The sequence below is a fragment of the Patiria miniata genome, unplaced genomic scaffold (genome assembly GCF_015706575.1).
Source record: "Patiria miniata isolate m_02_andy unplaced genomic scaffold, ASM1570657v1 HiC_scaffold_2, whole genome shotgun sequence".
Taxonomy (NCBI): domain Eukaryota; kingdom Metazoa; phylum Echinodermata; class Asteroidea; order Valvatida; family Asterinidae; genus Patiria; species Patiria miniata.
Window position 1 is genome coordinate 4,753,746 of NW_024037058.1, and position 21,278 is coordinate 4,775,023.

At 40.3% G+C, this 21,278-nt stretch overlaps 1 protein-coding gene across 1 annotated transcript; it reads left to right on the top strand.

Annotated features, from left to right (window-relative positions):
* The first annotated feature begins 314 nt into the window (after positions 1-314).
* LOC119726122 (ribosomal protein S6 kinase-related protein-like) lies at positions 315-20,419 on the top strand. The gene is made up of 11 exons (XM_038197731.1): positions 315-505; positions 1,118-1,217; positions 2,498-2,686; positions 4,897-4,980; positions 5,804-5,872; positions 7,383-7,455; positions 8,781-8,929; positions 13,744-13,861; positions 15,181-15,380; positions 18,224-18,430; positions 19,740-20,419. Exons 2-11 carry the CDS (start codon positions 1,182-1,184, stop codon positions 19,776-19,778), a joined length of 1,164 nt encoding a protein of 387 aa, XP_038053659.1. The 5' UTR covers positions 315-505; positions 1,118-1,181; the 3' UTR covers positions 19,779-20,419.
* Positions 20,420-21,278: the final 859 nt, after the last annotated feature.

Consider the following 21,278-nt stretch of genomic DNA (forward strand, 5'->3'; position numbering starts at 1 on the left):
CCATTTCTACATTTTTATTGTTGTTTATCATTTTAGGAAAGAAAAAGATCTTGTTTAGGGTAATTATTTTAGCTACATAAGTTTCCGAAGATTAACCTATAATAAACTTGTCAAAGCAAATCACCACGCCCCCCCCCCATAACATTGATTTGGCGCCCTCTCACGACCTTACAAAGATCCCAGACTAAACTTAATTAAGTCGTTCTCCTTGCTTGCTTGTCTGCAACTTGTATACATTTTTTTAGTTATGTCGTATGGTAATTTACAAAAACAAAACAATGCAGTTCAATTGATTATGCTTTTAATTGTTTTCTCACCTCTTGATGATATTTCGTCAAGAAAATTGCAATGTTTATGAGGTGACGTCTGAAGGACTTTTACACAAGTCTAATTTGAAACAATCATCGAGAAAACGAAGAAATTCAGAAAGCGGACGTCTTTTCGTTCCGCCTTGCAAGACTTTTCCTCATACAATTACGATGTCCGACGAAGAAGGGATCAAACTGTAAGCACGATCAGAATGTGATCTTATTGAACTCTTGTATGGGATTCTATTTAGCGTTGATATTTCTTAAAGAAGACATCTCTCAACACAATCAAGATTGAAATCTAACATAACAACCAACTCGGTCCCGAAAGACCTGCTTATTAAATCATGCATGGTAACTCGAGCCTCGACATGCTCGATCAGGGCTGCGTTGAGCATGTTGAGCGGTCCACTTTGGCAAATGATTTTTAAAGTATTGGATAGGCCTACTTGCAAAAAAAAACAAAAAAATGCGAGCATTACTAAAAAATGTTGGAAAGAATGTCATAGACTCGTACCTGGCCATCCATGACATCACACCCTGTGCACAAACGCTATGACTATGCTCTGACTGAGAGTGGTCTGAAAAATTCTGAATCAATCTGACTGAGTGTATTCTGAGTGTTTTCATTAATTTCCCTGCTAAGTTTGACCAGGCACGATTTAAGGACATGTTATCGCTTCCTGAGATTGAGTGAAATTAGTCAAACTATTGTTAACCATAACTCACTCCTTGCTATATAACCTGGCAATCACTTTTAAATTATTAGAATTACTGATTTCTCACTTGTTTTTTTTTCTTTTCTGAAGGGCATAATGAATAGCAACAGCAGAAGTGCCTTACTTAACCCAACGGCTGTTTCCTGCTGATGACATGGGAAACCGACTGAGCGGTAACCGTAGACAAGATGTGAGTATGTTGAGTAACTGGAGACCTGACCACATAATAGGAGGACAGGCAACCACTTCAGCACCCGAATTCACTAAGCGCTGCGACGCGTCGCAACTCAAGTTACGATGTGTAACACATCGCAACTCGCGACGCGTCGTATCATCCATTTCAAGAAAGTTGCGATGAGTTGAACGCATCGTTAGTTCCTTGGCAACAGCTTAAAACACGTCGCAAGTTACAATGTGTCTAGTGGTCATCGCAAAATAAGAAGAGTCCCTTTCTTAGCCAGTTTAATGCCATAAACATTACATAAACGAGATTATAATACCGAGGCAATGTGTGTAAAGTTGTAAACAGAAAATTCATTGAATAATTATGAATTAGACTGGAATATTGCAGTTGAAATTTCAAAGTAGCTATACGATCCACTGAGAGCTTGTTTTCCGTCAAAATTGCATCGCACGACTGCCATTTTGTTTTACGTTTTAACAAATTTAGAGCTGAGATCCGACGACTCTTTGTTGAATATCAGACGACTAGTTACTGTACGCTGACTAAATACATGAAACAGTCACTGAATTGTGCTATAAATACACATACGACGCGTCACACTTACGACGTGTTTTGTGAAATGGATCGCAGGATGCGTCGCAGCTGCGTCGCAGCTGCGACGCATCGTAGGGATACAATGCGTCGCAGCGCTGCGCTGCTATTCATCACAAGTTACCAGGAGTTTGATGAAATCGGGTGCTGAGCCTGTGTAAATAATGTAAAACTTGAGCAGACATGTTGTTAAGATGTATTTGATCTAAAATTACTTGCCCCTAACCGCCCTGAACCCTTCAAAATCCTCTTTGCCAAAGTGGAGGAATTTGGAGGATTGAGGTTACATGGCAAAAGTGCGTTACTGATTTCGTAGGATGCACTTTGTCAAGGTCTGGGGCCGGACCTTGTGTTGTTTTTGCTCAGCCATGCATAAATATAGGCCTTGATTGTGCTTCAAATCCTCTGTACTGCTGCAGGATGTCACTGGCCAAGCCTCAACATATTGACATGCACTGCCGCAGGATTTTGCAGTATTCAGGCAGTAGTCACCCCTCCATGGATCATATTCAAGAAATAATGGAGGAATTTGCATGATTGAGGCTAGATGTTATTTTTCCATGAGGCCAATTGGAGGATTTTGCAGGATTGAGGCTACATCCTAGCAAAATGGCTGAGGAAGTTATTTTTAATCATTGTTTGTTCTCTTGGTTTTTTTCTCAACTGTCAGTATTTTCTTGTTGCATTGTCTACAGATCCCCAGAAGTGCCAGTGCCTATACTTTCCAGCGGGTGTGGTCGCGCACGTCGCGGCGACGTCGCAGCGTGAATTCGCTGACCGATCCCTACCTGGCCTCCCGCACCACGTGGCCCGTGCCTCGAACCGAAGCCATCTTCTTGCCCGAGTACACTGTCAATCCTAGGAGCGGTGAAAAAGAATATAAAGTATGTGAAATTAGCATATTAACCCACTTGAACGATTCACAAGAGGTTACCATGAAGATGACAACTTTACATTGCATTACATGTATTTGCAAAAAGTCAGCCTAAGCTTGTCTAAGGGTATTTGGACAAGTTTGATTATGAGCTCCGTGCGCCAACAAAAGAGGGCATGTTTTTACCACTTTTGAGAGCCCCTTGGACAGGACACACAGCGTGTGCGTACTGTACTAGTGTGCTGGTTCGCGTGCGAAGTACGCACAACTTCCTGAATGTGTCAAAGCTGTTAGCCACAGTGTGTTTGCTTGTGCGTCAGGCATCGTCGGCGCGCAAATATGTTTGAATCTAACTTTGGATGGTCTGCCAGACTAATCTCCGCACCAAATAACTTTTAATCATTCGAATCGGCAGTGGATGTGCCGGGAACCAGTCTAGATCTCCCCCAATTCTCCTTTTCTGGCCGTTGAAGGGGTACTTGTGCACGGAGCCCATACAATGTAGCAAAGTTGCAGAAAAGCCTTTGTTTTTGCTCAGATTCGTTAACCTTGTTTATCTAAACCCAAATCCTGTAGATTTTGTACAAGTACTATTAAGCGCGGCACTTTTGACATAAAACAAAGTCACTTCACGGTGACATCATCATGGGTTATGTGAAGTCATCTTTTAAGGTCCATATGGGCAATTCCACGTTACTCACGTTACATTTTTGATGTACTTTTGAGTTTCCTGGGGCTGTAATTACCTTACTGAAAAGGTTTAACAACTGTTATCCCCATGGTAGATAGAGTAGACCTAAACCTACCTAAGCACCAAAGATGACATCCAGAAAAATGTGTTATGTATGATAAACAAGACGCACAAAATCGGTCACTCATGTTAGGAAAATGTAACGTGAGTAACCGTGGAATTGCCCATTATGTTACAAGTCCTGTAACTGGAGAACTACAAGTTTGATTAGGTCGAAACTTAGTATGTATGTAAACAGGGTTGGGTTATAGGTGAAAAATGAGGTGACGTCACCATGTGATTTTTTAATAGCTTTTTGAATTGTTCAACATTAAGGCCATATCTCAAATAGTTCAATAATTTTGCGAGACTTCCCAGTGCATTTTTGTAATATGCATTCACATGTAAATAATGAAGGATGCCGACTGTGAATTTGAGAATTGTCCTCCTCCAAGGGAATTGCTGGATGCACACTGTATTGTGGGTCACATCCATTCATATCACAGAGACGCACCTAGGCAGTTCCCCGGCTTAAGTGGTTCGTCGGACGCATAGAGTTGCTGGATGTATTAGTCCCTGTTGCGCCCGAATCCGCCCGGCCTATCCGCTCCTTGCATAAGTACCCCATCACCGGTCAGAAAAGGAGAGTTGGGGTGATCTAGACTGGTTCCCTATCCATCCATTGCGTATTTCGAATGTCTCCAAAGTTATTGGAGGTGGGGTTAGTCTCGGACACCATTGCAAGTTGAATTCGAATGTATTTGCGCGCTGACGACGCCTGACGCTCACGCGAAGACGCCGTTGCTATATAGCTTTTGCACACTCAGGAAGTCGTGCATACTTTGCGCACGAACCAGTACAGTACAGTACGCGCACGCTGTGTCCCCTGTCCACGGAGCTCTTAAAAGAGGTAAAAACGCGCCCTCTTTTGGTCGCGCACGGAGCTCATAACTCACTGTTGTGCCCAAAACCGCCCAGAAATCGGTGCTCTTGTTGTCAATGTGTATCATACAGACCCATATGAACAGCGACCTCTATAGTTATGTTGGGGTGTAGCTTGGGGTGTCCCCTTTCAGATGCATTACTCACTATTGCACCCGAAACCGGCCCGAAATCGGTGCTGTGTTTGTCACGCTGTACGCTGTATGATACAGACCCATATGAACAGCCACCTCTATAGTCATATGGGCCTGTTGCTTGGGTGTTCCCCTTTGAGTTGCAATAGCAACGTACAGAGCTTGGGAATTCCCCTTTCAGACACAGTAGCAACGTACGGAGAGTAGAGGACCCCCGGGGAGGGGCCCCGGGTCGCAATCGCTTATAACAAAGGTTGGAAAAATCTAAGTTGGACCAAGCCTCACCCACCCACCGAGTTTGAGCGCTGTGCAACCTGCCACTTCTGAGAATAAGCCCGGCCAAACATCCAAACAAACATCGAAACAAGCATCCAAACAGAGACTTCGTATTATTATATAGATGTTTTGCCACAGGTTTTACACCAAATCAACAAAGGTGCCTACGGGGAAGTGTTGAAAGTGCAGCGACAGTCTGACAAGAAGTTCTTTGCCATGAAAGTGAGTATCAGGCAAGGGCATGGATTCTTTCAAACACTTGGTCATTGGTGGGGAGGGATGAGGATGAAAAAAAATCATTAAAATTTCTGATTCTGGACATTCAAAAAGTGGGGAATGCAGTACACAATTTATCTTACACTCTGCACCTTTGAAAGCTTGTGTGAAATCAGTTTGCACACTGCAAATATGTTTGAATATACATGTAGTTAAAGGGACACTAGGTCCTGGAACAGCCCAATTGGGCTACAAAATACGCTATGAAAGAAAAGATTTTAATCGGAAATAACATTTAAAAGTAGGATATAAACATCCACACAACTATCCTTTCAAAACTGGGCGTTTTTGTGTTATTCCTGTATTATGCGTGCGAGAACGAATTTCGGGGTCCACTTTTGCGACCCCATAAATTCGAGCTGTTTGGATGCTAATTGTGATTTCATTCGTGAAGTGTTCGTCTTTTGCAGACGTTGAAGAAACCACTATTTTTGCATTGGTGATTGGTCACCGCTGTTCCCGAGACACACAACGTGTTTATTGTACACTGAGAACGACACGAAAAATGTATTCGTGCTCCGTCGTGTCCGATGTAAACAAGCAGGTTTTTTTTTCTTTTCTCGGGAACGGTAAGACATTAGGTTGGTTTCCTTTCAACCAGATGTTTGAAATAGGCTATGTAAACAATTCAAAACATGGAATTTTCGAGGATTTCAGGACCTTGTGCCCCTTTAAATAACAGTTGATACTTGTCCATCTGTTGTTCCCGCCGATTTTCAACTTCCCTGGACGTTCCCTTGACTTTCAACCAACCAATTTTGCATTGCAGGTGATGTCAAAGCAGGAAATCATACGCAACGATGCAGTGAAGCAATGCAAAGACGAGGCATGCATTCAAGTAAGTACAGTCGATGTAATGGACTATTAAACTGCAACAGCGCCCTCCCTCATCCATACCTAGACTGCTCAAGCTTTTTAGGTGCTTCAAGTTTCAACAGCTGTCAGACCATGGCCCAATTTCACGGCGCTGCTTAACAGTTAGCAGAAAAGATGTGCTTAGCATAGCAGACATATTTCCTAACCTTAAACACTTTTTCATGGCGAGGATGTGCTGACGGACGCATGTGCATAGAGATTTCTATTGTTGCGTCGCAGAGTTAAGCAAATTATTCCTCTGAAGTAAGCGTGCCTTTTGCTGTGCTTATGCTTACGGTCTCCAGGAAATAGACGGAGGCTCTGTTAGCAGAAAATCTGGGGGCTGGTACCCATCTTCCAAATGGGGGCGCTCTTCAAAACTGACCATTATTATGCATACTACATATTATATGCGCATTTTCACGGCGCATTGTAGTAGATGTCAAGGTCTTGTGACCCTTACGTCGGGTGTTAGCGGAAGTGCAATTATTAAAGATTATCATTTCAATTTTTAAAGTGACAATCTTTGGATAAATCATTAAGTAATTTTCTTTATCTAATAAGCAGTCAAAAACATTTTGGGAACAGCTTTTAGTTACAACCACAATCTCTAGTTTCTTTTCTTTTTCTTATCTTTTGTGCCTTCTGTAACCTGCACCGTGTCAGTTAAAACCATCTATACTACATGTCAATCACATCCTTGTACTTTGTGTCCCAAATATTGTATTTTATTCTTTCCCATAGATACAGGTTACCAGTCACTCTGGATATCAAGGAAAACCTTGCAAATGAGATTCTATTTTCCTGTCATGGAAAACTAAAAAAAATCAGGGAAAACTTAGGGAATTTCACAGTGACTCAGAAGAGAAAGGTTGTTGCCTGTTAGGTGTATACCGGGTACATGCATCTTGTGCCATGTGTCCAAGTTGTGTATATTGACTGACTGGCTATACTGACCTGATACACTGTGCCCTCTGGAGACATGCACACAGTAGGGAACAAAAGATTGTATACGTCTCCACAGGGCAATTTCTATAGATGAATACGTCTCCACAAGGTTTTCACGAAACAGATATATGGATTTTACCCAATAACTAGGAATTTCCAAGGTATGTTGATTGTCGCAAATGGTAGAGTTTTAGAAAAGGGATATTAAGTACGAATTTCAGCAAAGGAAATTAATTCTGGTTAAAATAAGAGCATTTTGAAACTGTAGGCCTACTTTCAAACTCGAAAACTTTAGTACACGAGAACAAAGAAATTTCTCCACAAGGATACAAATTTCAGTATGTGTGGCTTTTTGTGTTTATGCAGTGTGAATATTACACACCTCTCAGACAGTAACAGTTGGCTGTGCTACACCACCTGTTGACTTCCTAGCAACCTCATTAAAGTGAAAATATTTCTGGGTTTTTTATGTTTACTTGCAGTGCATGTCCCAAAATATAACTTCACTACGAATAAATAACTCTTTGTTTCTGTTTTGTTATCAGAGGATGGTAGGTCATCATGCCTTCATAGTGCAAATACACAAGACATGGCAGAACAAGGTTCATCTGCACATTGGTAATGTACAGGCAATTTCATATCAATTTCTCCAGTCGCAATCTAACAAAACACAGTATCCAGTTAATAATTTAGGCAATTGTGTAGTTATGGGCACTTCTTTCATCTGTGTTCCTTTTAGTCACGAGAGCTTTTTATCATTCCCAAATTTCTTCTTCAACTTTCAGCAGTCTTTTTAAAATTCTAATGACCCTATTTTTTTGTAGTTTCAAAACATTGTCTTTTGACAGAAAATGCGATTTTCCTATGCGTTTTTCAGTTGATGTCATGCGAATGAACGTGATTTGGCGCATTAACGGTGCGTCATGGTGATCGTCAACTTTATACTCATGTTGTGTTTTGTCACCTTCATCGTTGTTTTACCCCAAAAATTCCCTCAAAAAATCAAAACCCTGCCCTCTATCTATGGCACTCACATTGGTTGTAAATATCACTAGCTGGTTTGGTGAGTCCAAACACCTAAATGTGGATTTGTGTTTTCTTATAAGAAAGGGGCCCGTAACTACACAATCGCTATGAATTCTTTGAGTTAAAACCCAAAGTAAAGCAGCGAAGATTGGGATATATACCACTTAATCTTTTGAAGTTTAACAAAACCAGGACCCCATTCTATGGTTCTACTAACCACGGGATTACTGCTTGCAATACAAAATTGTGCTTGCAGCTCAAGCGCAGATATTCCATGCTAACCCTTCAAATACTTAATTTTTAGTCCGGGGAATAGGTATGTGCACACAAGCCAAACTTCCTCACTTAACTGTGAAATATTATTGCAGAATTTCTGCTGTAGTTTATTTATTTATATATTTATTTTAAATCTTCAGACATAAACATATAAAAACAATAATGGTTGTACAGGGGCTGTCTAGGAAATGCAAAAGTTAAAAACTGTCATCCAATAGATGTGTATAACCAGACCCCTGCCGAGGAGGGATTTTTGCTTATCGTGTTTTTTTATGTGAGCATATTTGAGAAAGATGGAAAATTTCATTGCATATACTTCAGCAACAACATCCATGTAACAACTGGATCAAACATGACCACGGTTATCAATCATAAACAAGTGTTATACATAAACTTCACACACACAAACAAATCACATGATTTTAAATGTTCATTTGAATATAATATGATAAAACTGCTGAGTTTGCTGTTAATGTGTATTTGGTATTTATTTTCTAAGTGTTTTGTTCTCTGTATGCTTTCTCTTGTAACTTTACTAACAAAATAATTCTTTTACAAATATACCTACCTGACACTATTTGTTGGATACTTACCCTTTTTCATATCCACTGTGTGCTTAACCATTTCTCCAAAACAAGCAGTCATGGATTATGCAACCCATGGAGACCTGTACACGCTCTGGCTGCTAGAGGGCGCTTTCTCGGAAGCCGCCGTACAGCTCTACATAGCCGAACTTGCACTGGTCGTGGATTTTCTACATAACGCCGGCATTGTCTTTAGAGATCTGAAAGTAGGTCTGGCTATGTCCGTACACACTTGTGGCCTGGCATGTCTAGATGACATTAGACGCATAGTGTCAGTGTAGCACCAACGATCATCATCATTATCATCAGCACCTCGACTCCATCATTTTGAGTTGAACTACCTGCCCCCATGCATCTCCCCATTTGTTTTGTACATTGTATATCATGTTTAATACCCAATCCCATGAAAATACTCATAAGAAGGTGTACAGTTTAGTTTAATGAGTTATTCCCTTTTTGGAACTGGGTTTGATTATTCGAACGGCTGATATATTTTCCCGTAGGCTATTTTTCATCTGAGAACCTTAGCAACCATCTCAGTGTCATTACACTATATTTCTTGCTGGAATTATGCATGTGCTTGGTCACCAAGGGGAAACAGTTTAGCGTCAGTTGTAGAAAAGCTATTTCTTGACCAAATAAATGGATACTTTGTCCATGTTTTGTGGCCTGTGCTCTTGTGCCTTCTGTGAGCAAATCTTCTTTTTCACAAAGTGGATCTTGTTCCATCAGACAGAAAAATGGAAGTGTAGGCCTAATTTTTCAGATAACCAAATATTTTTTTCTCGAGGGTGGTTCGTTATAGTTTTGATGAAAGATATTAGCTGTTTCTGTTGATTGCATTGTGCTCGACTTATAAAAAAAAAAGAGATTATCTCTTAAATATATAGCGCTGGCGACTTCTAACTCTTTTTGTTGGGTTGAGCCAAGCTCGACTTGTGTACACTTGGGAGTAATGAATTTAAGAAAAGTCAGAAACTCTTGAAAATGCTATTTTTCCATGCTTCCATAAGAGCTTGCCTCTGAACAATAAATTGCTTATTGTTCGTCTCTCTGTAAGTTACGGATTTTCCAGTTAGCCATTGCATGAAATTTCATCTCACAATTTGTAGCCGATGAAGGTTCAATTCTGAAATAAGATCTCCTTATTCCAAATGCATATTGCAGTGACGAAAAGTTTACTTTTGTGAAGACTATGATTTGAGTGCAGTTTGTTGTAACTTGATTGGAATTTCTCGAAATGCTTACTCACTATGACTGGACACTTTTGCTGCCCTCAGGATGATTCAGCGTATTCCCGAGTTGAATTACATCCATTTACTGTTTGTTTGATTAGGACAAGGTTTTATTGAAAAAACGTGTAACCAAAGATGTTACCAGATGTTTGTAGAAACATTATGCTGTCAAGAATATTGCATTTGACTTTTATGGAATTCAGTGTACTGTAAACAAAACCAATGTAAAGCGTTATATTGCACTTTACTTTTGCAACTTTATTTTCGCTTTTTTGTCGAGTCAATATCAACTTTATAGAGGTACTTTTTTTACACTTATAATTTTCATTTGCATTGCCATTCAAGATTTCCCTTTGCATGTATTTCATTAATTGTATTATTTTATGTCCATGCCAACTGCTTCTTTTGTTTTCCGTTGAATGTCTACTTAGTGTCCAGTTGCATTGTTTATTTTAGTGGTGGGATTTAAATCCAGATTTCTAAAAATTTGGTTAAAATTCTACTATTCGGTTTGATTTTGGAAACCGGATATTCGAAACCAACCTTACAAAAATATTAAGCCTTGCATTTTTTGTGTGATGCAGGCTAAAGAAAGCAACTGGAACATCCCCCAATTGACCTATTGCCGTTTGCGAGTTAGCCACGCCCCTAAGACAACCCTATGGAGTTTTTGTACTCTTAAGTTTTGTTTGACTCAGATTTTGCGTGTTCAGCGTCCATTTGTATATCATGTAATTGGACAATATCTCACAAGCTGCATTGACGTGATTGTAACGCGATTCTACCACAAATAGGTCAATTGCTGTTTGGTCTCTGTAACTGCATTCACTTGCTAGTGGTCTTCTTGGTATATGAATAGCCTGCCCATTGGACTTACCGGAGAGTTCCCATCCATATTTTTTCAACATAACAGCTCTGGAGTGTTTTTGTACAGGCCCATTGGTCACTGAATCGTGCGAACTAAACCCAGTCATTGGGAGGGCATTTCATGTGGCACCTCACCAGTCCTTCTGTTTTGAGGCGTGCGATCATACCCCCACGCCATCACACGCCTAAAAGCTTCCTGAGAAGTGCGAATAATCGCACGCCTGAATCCCTCAGTACCGCACACCTCGGCCAACATTTACAGCATAATTTTACTTCATAATTTGTGAAAAATAAAGTATGTCAGTGAAGAGAAAATGGCTATATTGTAAACCAAGATGAATATTATGAAATATATCCCAGCTTGGACCATAGAATCACACACCTAGAAAAATGACTCACCTAGAAAATCACACGCCTAGAAAAATCACACGCCTTAAAAAAATCCAGGTGTGCTTTTTTCCACACACCTGTGATTTTCAAATCAGAAGGACTGCCTCACGCGTCACTTTTTGTTGGCATGACTGTGAGCTGGATGGGAACTTCCAGTGAAATCAGATAACCATTATTCGGTTTGAAAAAAATGAGGATAACTGGATTTTGACATCTCCGATTTCTCCCACCACTAATTTATTTCAGATTTTTTTCCCCCAGTGCATTTTTCTTTGTAGTCGTGATATTTGATATCAGGAACTGGATTCATCCACTCGCCGTAGTTCATGTAACTTGTCTCACATATGGTTTATTTCACACACGGAGTAACTGTGCATGTATACATGTAGAAGCATTTTGCCTGCACACATATTATCATTGACTCCAGTGCTGCTAGTAAAGCCTGAGGTTTGGTCAGTTCAGCTTTGGTTTGCAAATGTTTCTCTGATCAGTCTTTTGGTTCGGCTTCAGAACTACATGTAATCGATTTCTGGGCCAAGGTACATGGAGCTGCTATGCCAAAAAAATGATTGCATAGCAAATTTACATTACAGAAATAAGCTGTAAAAATCACAAGCATTGTATAGTATAGGTAGGTAAATCACATGACTTCTTGATTGTTAAGTTTAGCTAAAGTAAATTTTTGTGTATAGCATCTCCATGTGGTTGCCCCTGGACATTATGCATGCTGATACATTGAATAACACGTGTCATTCGCTTTCCACCTACACTAAAGTCCCTCTCAGTTTCATGAAGAATAAACAAACTTGTGCAAATTACCATTTGTTTATGATCCAGTATCGGGTTTAACCATCACCGATATATAGGGTTTTTTTTTTATTTGCTTTATCATTCTGCCTTGTAGCATGATATCCACCTGGTCATATAGTATTCTGCTTGTGTATGTTTGTGATAGTCGGTGGCCTTTGAAGTACTTTGAAAGTTTGTTTACAACCATAGAGCTATATTAAACTACTAGAGCGTTAACTCCTCATTATTGCGCGCGGAGACGCTTTGAAATTGTCCTGGGTGCAGACATTTTGAATTCATGTGCGTGTTTGTAGAACATACTGAAATTAGATGGATTGAATTTTGAAAGTGTACCCTACATGCAACGCGCAAGTAGAACATACACAAACAAGCGCGTCATGACAGTTAAAAAAACGTCACGGCAAAAAGCATCTGCAGCGAATACATTCACGCGTTGCGCTGTTTGCGTAGAGCAAAATGAAACGCTCATTTGCTGATCGTTTGTTTCCGTTTTGGGCGTATTGGCTTTGATAACGCACCGGTATGGAATACAAACGCGGATATGCAAATAGACATACAAAATACGTACAAATTTCTAGTTCTCCATAGGTTTGTGTACAAACGTGGATGCGCACATCAGGCATCTCTTTGTACATCGAGTTAGCGCTCTAGTAATTTAATGTAGCTCTATGTTTACAACACCCATGTGCATTTAAATCTGGATCGCATCGTTTCATAGAGCTAAGAACAATGTGAGAAAGTTTTTGTTTTACATTGTTTTTGGCTTTAAAGACTGACGGAAATCATTCTGTTGCCCTTAAAGGAGCACACTCGCTAGAAATGAAAGTGATTGGCATGGTATGATGGCATTGAAAACTGCAGTGACTTTAATTAATGTCATGTTTTTGCAATTGCAAATGCAATTTGTTTCCCCTAATTAAGGCTTTGCATCAAAGTCACAAGAATTTGGGCGATTCACAATGCAGTGCGCCACATGGAGAGTCTATTTTGAAAGGTTACGGTCGACAAAACATGAACAATTTGAATGAGTGTCAGTAGACAACTTGAGTTAATTTGTTATAGATTGGGGCATAGCGTTCTGCCGCCTTACAGAAAACATATTGATAAAAAGAGAACAAAAGGGCAAACAGATACTCGAATCATACACTTATGAAACTACTGACCGGAAAAACTAACAATTTCAAATGTCCCGCGCTGCGAATAAGCCTTTTCGGAGTTCCAACGGCGCGCATTCGTAACCTGTGACAACGCACATTGTTTGTCTCAAATGCCCTTTGACAGTACCCACAATGCACGAACAGCCTTTTTGTAAAGTCAGTGGCGCGATGATGTCAAAGGCCATTTGAGACAAACAATGCGCGTTGTCACAGGTTATGAATGCGCAGTTGGAACTCCGAAAAGGCTTATTTGTCAACCATCTCCCACAATGCACTGGGAAAAATGAACTCTCCGTGGCAAACTCTTGGTGGCGCACTGCATTGTGGATCGCCCGAATAGGGAGCACAAGAAATAACTACACATTAGGGTGTAACCAGTAACCTATCAAAAATGTCACTGTGAACATCGGGTTACCTGCAAGGGGTATAAAGTTGATTATTGAAAATTTGTTTTACAAAGACATGGCAGTCCCTATGAACTACTTAACCCGTAGCAATGACATTAGTTTGGACCGAGTCGCTGAACATCTAGATTTATTTCCAAACATTTTCATTATTTAGATGGAGAACATTCTACTTGACCAAGACGGCCACATCAGATTAACAGATTTTGGCCTGGCCAAATGGCTGAAACGTGGCACAAGAACCAACACAATATGTGGCACACTGCAGTATATGGGTGTGTATATATGAACTTTTTTAACCCCAACAAGAGGTACTGTTACAGTTTTAACAAATAGCAAGCTGAAAACTTAGTACATATACTTTGTGTCTGTTTCAGTACCAGTATTCCGTTTCACTTCCTTGCTCAGGTTTTGTAAAGTCCTGTGTATAGAAAACATGCAAGAGTCTTCAAATTGTGTACTTCTGTGGGAAAATCACTCAGGTTTTTCTTTTTACCTTCAAGTTCCCAAAAAGCCTAGAGGAAAATTTAATTTGTTCAATAAAACTCTCAGAGTTGTTTACAATTTATTGATTCTGAAATTTCTGAAAAGGGTTTATTTTTAGTTTGAATGACCTGATTGGATGATACATAATCTGTCTACATGTAACTTTGTTGTATCGTGCCTTGGAAAGTGTAATTTCATTGGTCTAGAACAGCCAAGTGTCCGTTTTCCAGGAATCTTCCAACATACTCCACTGCCACATGAGCTGTACTAGTGCCCTATGAGCGGTATTAGTGCCCTTATGAGTGGTATTAGTGCCCTATGAGCGGTATTAGTGCCCTATGAGTGGTATTAGTGCCCTATGAGCGGTATTAGTGCCCTATGAGTGGTATTAGTGCCCTATGAGCGGTATTAGTGCCCTATGAGTGGTATTAGTGCCCTATGAGCGGTATTAGTACCCTTATGAGTGGTATTAGTGCCCTATGAGCGGTATTAGTGCCCTATGAGTGGTATTAGTGCCCTATGAGCGGTATTAGTGCCCTATGAGCGGTATTAGTGCCCTATGAGCGGTATTAGTGCCCTATGAGCGGTATAGTGCCCTATGAGCTGTAATGATGCCGTATGAGCGGTACACCGCGTTGCATATTGCTCGCACATGAAGGGGCCATGTTTAGAACCTGCGTGCCTTGCAACAGAGAACTTGAACCTCTCAATGTCATATCTGGCAGTGGCAGGAAAGCTCACAGTAATTAATAGGTTTAACACTGCAATGATGTAATTTATTTCTCGAATAGCGAGTTAAACTCCTTCAGTATTTTTGCTGATTGGCGCTTTTTTCGGCCCTCAGGATGCTGCACCCTTGGCTTCGCCTCGGGTAGTACGCATGACATATCCCACATCACGGCTGTCAACAACTGACCTGTGATCGCCGTTTGCGAGTTAGCCATGCCCCTTAGACAACCCTATGGAATCGTGTACATTAAGTTTTATTTGTCTCAGATTTTGGGCATCCTGCGTCCATTTGTACTATCATGTAGGTTAACTCTCTTTGTCGCCATTGAATGGGTAGTTGTGTACATTGTCCATTACGCATCCTTTCTATTTACCCCAGCCCCAGAGATTCTCCACGAGGACCCATACTACCACGCCATTGACTGGTGGTCCCTAGGCATCATCATGTTCACTCTACTGACAGGCAGCTATCCAGTCAAGGGAGCACCTAACCATCACCTGATGTGCAGTAAGGTCTTTCACATGGAGTACTCACTGCCTACCTCATGCAGCCCTGAGGCTAACGAATTGGTTACGCAGGTGATTTAACCGTCCATTAGGGCCAACACAGGAACATGGTTACCAAAAGCAGTTACAAAAACGGTGTATCATGGGGTAATAAAACGGGTGGGAGCAGACATCCGGAAACTTCTTACATTGCCTTGTCTAGTTCCCAGACCCATTTACTCAAAACTTGGTGTTTCTTGAGTCTGGAGTAGTGAATGGTACCTCATCGCAACCGATAAAAACTGGTGTGCAAATGAAAGACGTTTTCATCAGCTGACACAAACCCGCCCACACAAAACAGTTTTAGTTTAAAAAGTAGTTTATAGTTAACTAGTTCAAAGTAGTTTATAGTTTTCAAATAATGAGGTTTTAAAGACGCTACTTGACACTACTTTACACTACTTAAAAAGTTTTTATAAAACAAGGGTTTATAACTTTTGGGATATTGCTGGTCCGTATACTTTTCAAATGTCTGCCACAAGGCACCAACACAAAATGCTTTAACACAGCATGCAAGATGAAGCATTTCTCCAGAATGTCGAGGACAGCTAGAGAACAGTGGTCTCAGAAAATTGTGCACAGAATCCGAATCATTATGCAGACCAGACATTTGTCAAAACATTGACACACTTTTCGGCCAAAGGCCAGTACAGTATTTTAAGATGGAAATTGGCATTGACAAGGTGGTCTTAGATTTTGATCTGTAATTTTTTTTTGCTAATTGGTTTCCGCATGTTTTGTTCCGCTAGCTGTATCGTGTTTGGCAGTTCCCAAGGGGAATATAATGCATGATGGTATTTCATTATTGTTTGTATTGCTCTAGACAGATGGTTTCTGACATGTAAACGATAATATACCATGGATGACCGGTTCTAATAATGATTTGTTAGTTGATATTGTTAGTTGCACAATGTTAGCGGTTATTGTCTATTCTCCGCTCTCCGCTCTACTACACATTGTACACTCAAGACTGCAGTAATAAGTAGGTGTATCCAATGTTAATTGATATAATACTTGGATATAATGTGAACAGATGTATAGCTGATTATTAAAGCATACAGTTACTACACAAACTTGGGTTTCACCTTCAATTTGTCATATTTCATTTATCAATTTGTAAATTTGCCAGCAAGGCAAACCACTGTTTAATAGGTATTCTTTACATGGGGCTTAACGTTCCTTGATAGTATCAGTATAAGAAATGTGCCATTGGTTTACTACACGGCGGTGGATTTTGTAGGATGCAGGGAGGCTCCTAGCAACGACACTTAGGGAGTTACGGTTAATCAATTACTCAATTCGGGCGATTCACAATGCAGTGCACCACCAAGAGTTTGCCACGGAGAGTTCATTTTTCCCAGTGCATTGTGGGAGATGGTCGACAAATTTGCAGCGCGGGACATTTGAAATTGTTAGTTTTTCCGGCCAGAAAGTTTGTAAGCATATGAATCGAGTATCTGTTTGCCCTTTTCTTTTCCTTTTATCAATATGGAGTTTTTTTTGTTAGGCGGCAGAATGCTTTGCCCCAATCTATAACAAATTAGCTCAAGTTTTCTACTGACACTCGTTCAAATGGGCCATGTTGTGTCGACCGTAAACTTGAAAAACGAACTCTCCGTGGCAAACTCTTGGTGTTGCACTGCATTGTGAATCGCCCGAAGTACTCAGTCAGTAGTCTGTAGGTCAATCAGTTGGTCAGTCAGTCACTCAGTCATTAAGTCAGTCGGGGAGGAAGTCAGGAAGTCGATCAGTCATGTCAGTCATTTAGTTTAATAGTCAATCAGTCTGCCATTCAGTATTTTACTGTCACTTAGTCAGTCAATTTGTCTGTTGGTCAGTTTTTCACTCGGGGAGTCGGTCAGTCAGTTGATTGACAAGTCATCCAATCGGTCAGACAGACAGACAGCCAGACAGACAGACAGGCAGTCACTCGGTCCCTGAATCAATCAGTGACACAGCTATTCATTCACTCAGTCATTCAGTCATAAACCAAAGAAGTAAATATGATAATAATCACCCTACCCACTAGTTCAGTGTTTGTTCATTATTTCATCTTAAGTGATGATCTTGGTTTAATGATCTCATGTTTAAATTGTGTTACCAGGTTTGCATTTTAACAATTCTCATTACAAAACTTTCAACAATTTTTCCTAATTATACCCTCTAAATTTTCAGACTTTTGTCTGAAATCTGAATCTGGGAGAAAGACATTAGTATAGAAAGATGTGTGTCATTCAGACGTTTCGTCAGTTTTGAGACTTTTATTTTAATTGACAATCTTATCTCTGTAATCTATAAAGGGAAGATACAACATTTGCAAACATAAAAAAAACAAAATGATCAAATTATCACGAAATTCTATACTGAAATTTTAGTGAATGACAGTTTAAAGCATCCTGTAAAATCGTGGCTTCTGGTGAACTGACATTTTTAAGTAAAGTGGTATTTTTGTATCAATTTCCAACGCTGATCGGCCGACCAGCGTTGGAAAAAAATGGCTTTTTTCAAAAACTGTTCCTTATTTAGTTTTTCTGCATTTTCTTTGCAATTGATTACACACCCATGAAGGGGTACAAGCCAGCTAGACTGATTTTCTAACCGTACAATTCCCCAATGTCTATAAATTGCTCCAGCATCTTAAGTGGGTTCAGGGAACCAGACTACAAGAACATGATTGGTTTTCGTGGTTTTTCCAGCATCTACGAACCCAAAACGTGAAACAAGTCAGTGTAACAATATATGCTATAACATACTAATCCTCCAAATCCATTTATTTTTGAAAATTACAACAAAAGCAAATGTTGTACATTCCCTTTAAGCATGTGATTGCTTCACTCTGTCGGATTTGTATCTAAGTATCTTTTTCTCCCTTGCAGCTTTTGTGCAAGGATGCGCTGGACCGTCTCCAGTCCCTCAAAGCCCTCAAGCAGCTGAGCTTCATGAAGTCGCTCAGCTTTGAGCAGCTCCAGAAGCGCCGGTTGCAGCCCAAGAACTTCCTCAAGCGCAAGCTGCCGGCCACGCTGGCCCGGCGGACCAAGAACGGCAAGAAATTCATCTACGACAAACAGTCCACAGAGCTCAATGTGAGAATGAAAAAAAAGCGATCTCTTTTGATGTATACTTGAGTTGGTTTAGTATCCATGTTGGGGAGCCTGTAATTGTCTAATGCTGTTGAGTCCTGCTTAAAAAGTTTTATATATTGACTCGGCAGAGTTGTAATGACTCGAGTCAATGACTCGACTCGAGTCCGACTCGAGTCACAATTTTTGGTGACTCGACTCGACTCAAGTCCCTAAGGGTAAATTACTCGAATCGACTCGAGTCACTGCGAGCAAATGACTCCACTCGACTCAAGTCCCTCATCAGAAGACTCGACTCGACTCAAGTGAAGGCTAATAAGACTCGAGTCCCAAAAATAAAAGCACAACTTGGCGAAAAGTATTTGCAATGACTTACGGTGCAAAATTTATGCTCACTTTACTTTGCGTATAGTAGTCATGTACAAATATACAACGTGTCACAATCTCCCACCTCATGGTTCTAGAGCGCACAAAATACTATCCAGGAACCAGATTTTTAAACACATTTTCTGATTCGTTGTTTCATCATTGGTTTTGGGCGATTTCTTATAAAGCTCTTGGATTCGAACGCTGGCTAAACATATGGCCGCCTTTTACAAATTTGGGTATATATAGTGTTCAAATAATCGTGACTCGAATTGACTCGAGCTAAATATTTGACTCGACTCGACTCGACCTTTTGACCAAATGACTCGACTCGACTCGACTCGACTCGAGTCGCTTCTTTAAAATGACTCGACTCAACTCGAGTCACTTTTTTTAAAATGACTTGACTCAACTCGAGTCACAAAAATGAGTGACTCGTTACAACTCTGTGACTCAGATACTACTGCAGTTAGTGTCCTGTAAGAATATCTGATTTGCAACTACATGTACTTGCACAATACAAACAAGGAGTCTGTATTGTATAGAGTCCAAATTTTTACACTACACCCGCAAGGACATGGGAATTTATCTTCAAGTAAACTTAAATCCTCGATCCTGATTTGTCGATCCATGGCAACAACGGTGTGGTATTATCCCATATACCGCGGTTCATACTGCACTCTACGTATTGCATTATTTTAAGATGCACGTGCCATTCCTGCTGCAGGAACATGTAATAGGATAACCGCTGAAAAGTGCGTGTGTTTAGTCTTTTCTGTGTGTCAAGTTTGCTTTGAGATCACTTTGAGATAAATTCATTAGCCCATTCATGCTTATGAAACACGAAAAAATGTAGCGCCCCTGTTTTCCATATGCCACGAGGCCGAAGGCACGTTTCTAAAAAAAAAATGTCGCTGAAGACTGTTCCCCATCTTCTCTCTCACAGATTGAGAACTTCGACTGGCTGCGCGTGACAGCGTTATAGCAGTCTACACCTCTGCCAGTCCTGCCTGAATTATTGTCTGCCAGTACGCAACTCATTACTAAATGTTGGTTAAAGAAGGTAGGATCTGGATCTCAATGCACTTGTAATCCTGTTGTCTTTGAGAGCCATGGGTTTCTTTGGAGAAACCAATGCAATTGTAAAAAAAACTGAAATAATCAATGGTTTGCAAAGAGTGTACAAAATTAGTTAGATTTATATTTAAAAAAAGTGTGTATAGTTTGTCATTAACAAATCTTATGGCGGTGATCTTCCCAGGGCCCAATTTTCATATAGCTGCTGAGTGGAAAAAAATCGCTTAGCATATATCAGCTGGGTATCGGGTACAAGCAGTGTGCATGAATGTACATGTATGAACATGTGACATTTTCACCCTAACAGAACTCAACCCATCAAACCCCAACATATTTTGTTGGAATCTGTCAGGATGGGTACAGTACCCCTAAACTGGCAATCTTTTACATTGCACACCTCCAGATACAAAGTCAGAAATATGTGTGTGCAGTTTCCCATATGGTGTTGGAATATGGTTCCCAGTAAATCCTGCTGGGGAGTTGGGGTTAATGTGTTAAAGGTAGGGTACATCATATGTCATTTGTGCATTGTTATTTTTTTTTTTGGTTTGAAGCAACAAAAGTGCTCAAAATCTAAAGACGATTGCTTAACAACTTTAACCTGATGAAGTTTTAGCTCAACAATGCAAAAGTTGTCAGCATCCGAAATCAGCATCCGAAACACGTTCTCATTCAGCTGATTGAAGCTGCACAATATCAAACACTGAACTAACAAATAATAGCAACCACGCACACGTGTGCATCGTGTCAATGCTTGCGCCACCCATTCATGGATTTGCAAAGTTACAAACCAACTACGAACGGAAATTTCCAAAAATGCGTCAGGTGACGCATCTTTGGAAATGGCCTTCTAGTTTCATTGTTTTCTTCAAAATGAAAGCATGCCAGAAAGAATAATTTCACAGGGAGTTCATTGACGTTACCCTCTTCAAACCAAGTAAGCTATTTAACAATAATTTCGCCAGTTACTTTCTGGGTAGCTTCAGGTGATCTACTCTACCTTTAAGCCTTGTTCATACCCAACTCGAATTTCAGAGCAAAGCCAATTCATTAGGTAAAACGTCAATTGTTGAGGTCATGAAAATTGCTTTGCTTTTGCTTTCAAGTGGAGTATGAAATGGCGTTGAATCGGTAACCTGTTTTTGCTCTGCAGATATTTTATGTGCTTAGTACATTTGTGTGCTACCTACATATGTAAGCAGCCTCATGAAAGTGGCCCTAGATGTGTATATATATTTAAACCATGACAAAAATCATTCTTGCTCCCTTGACAAGGCTGGATCTATGCTGAAATAGAATAGAAACAGAATTGTTTTTTAGATTTAATGAGCGACCGTCCACCACTGCCTTTCTACACTGCCTTGAGCGGACATATCGCTGTCTTATAACTATGAGTGTTTTAAAAATT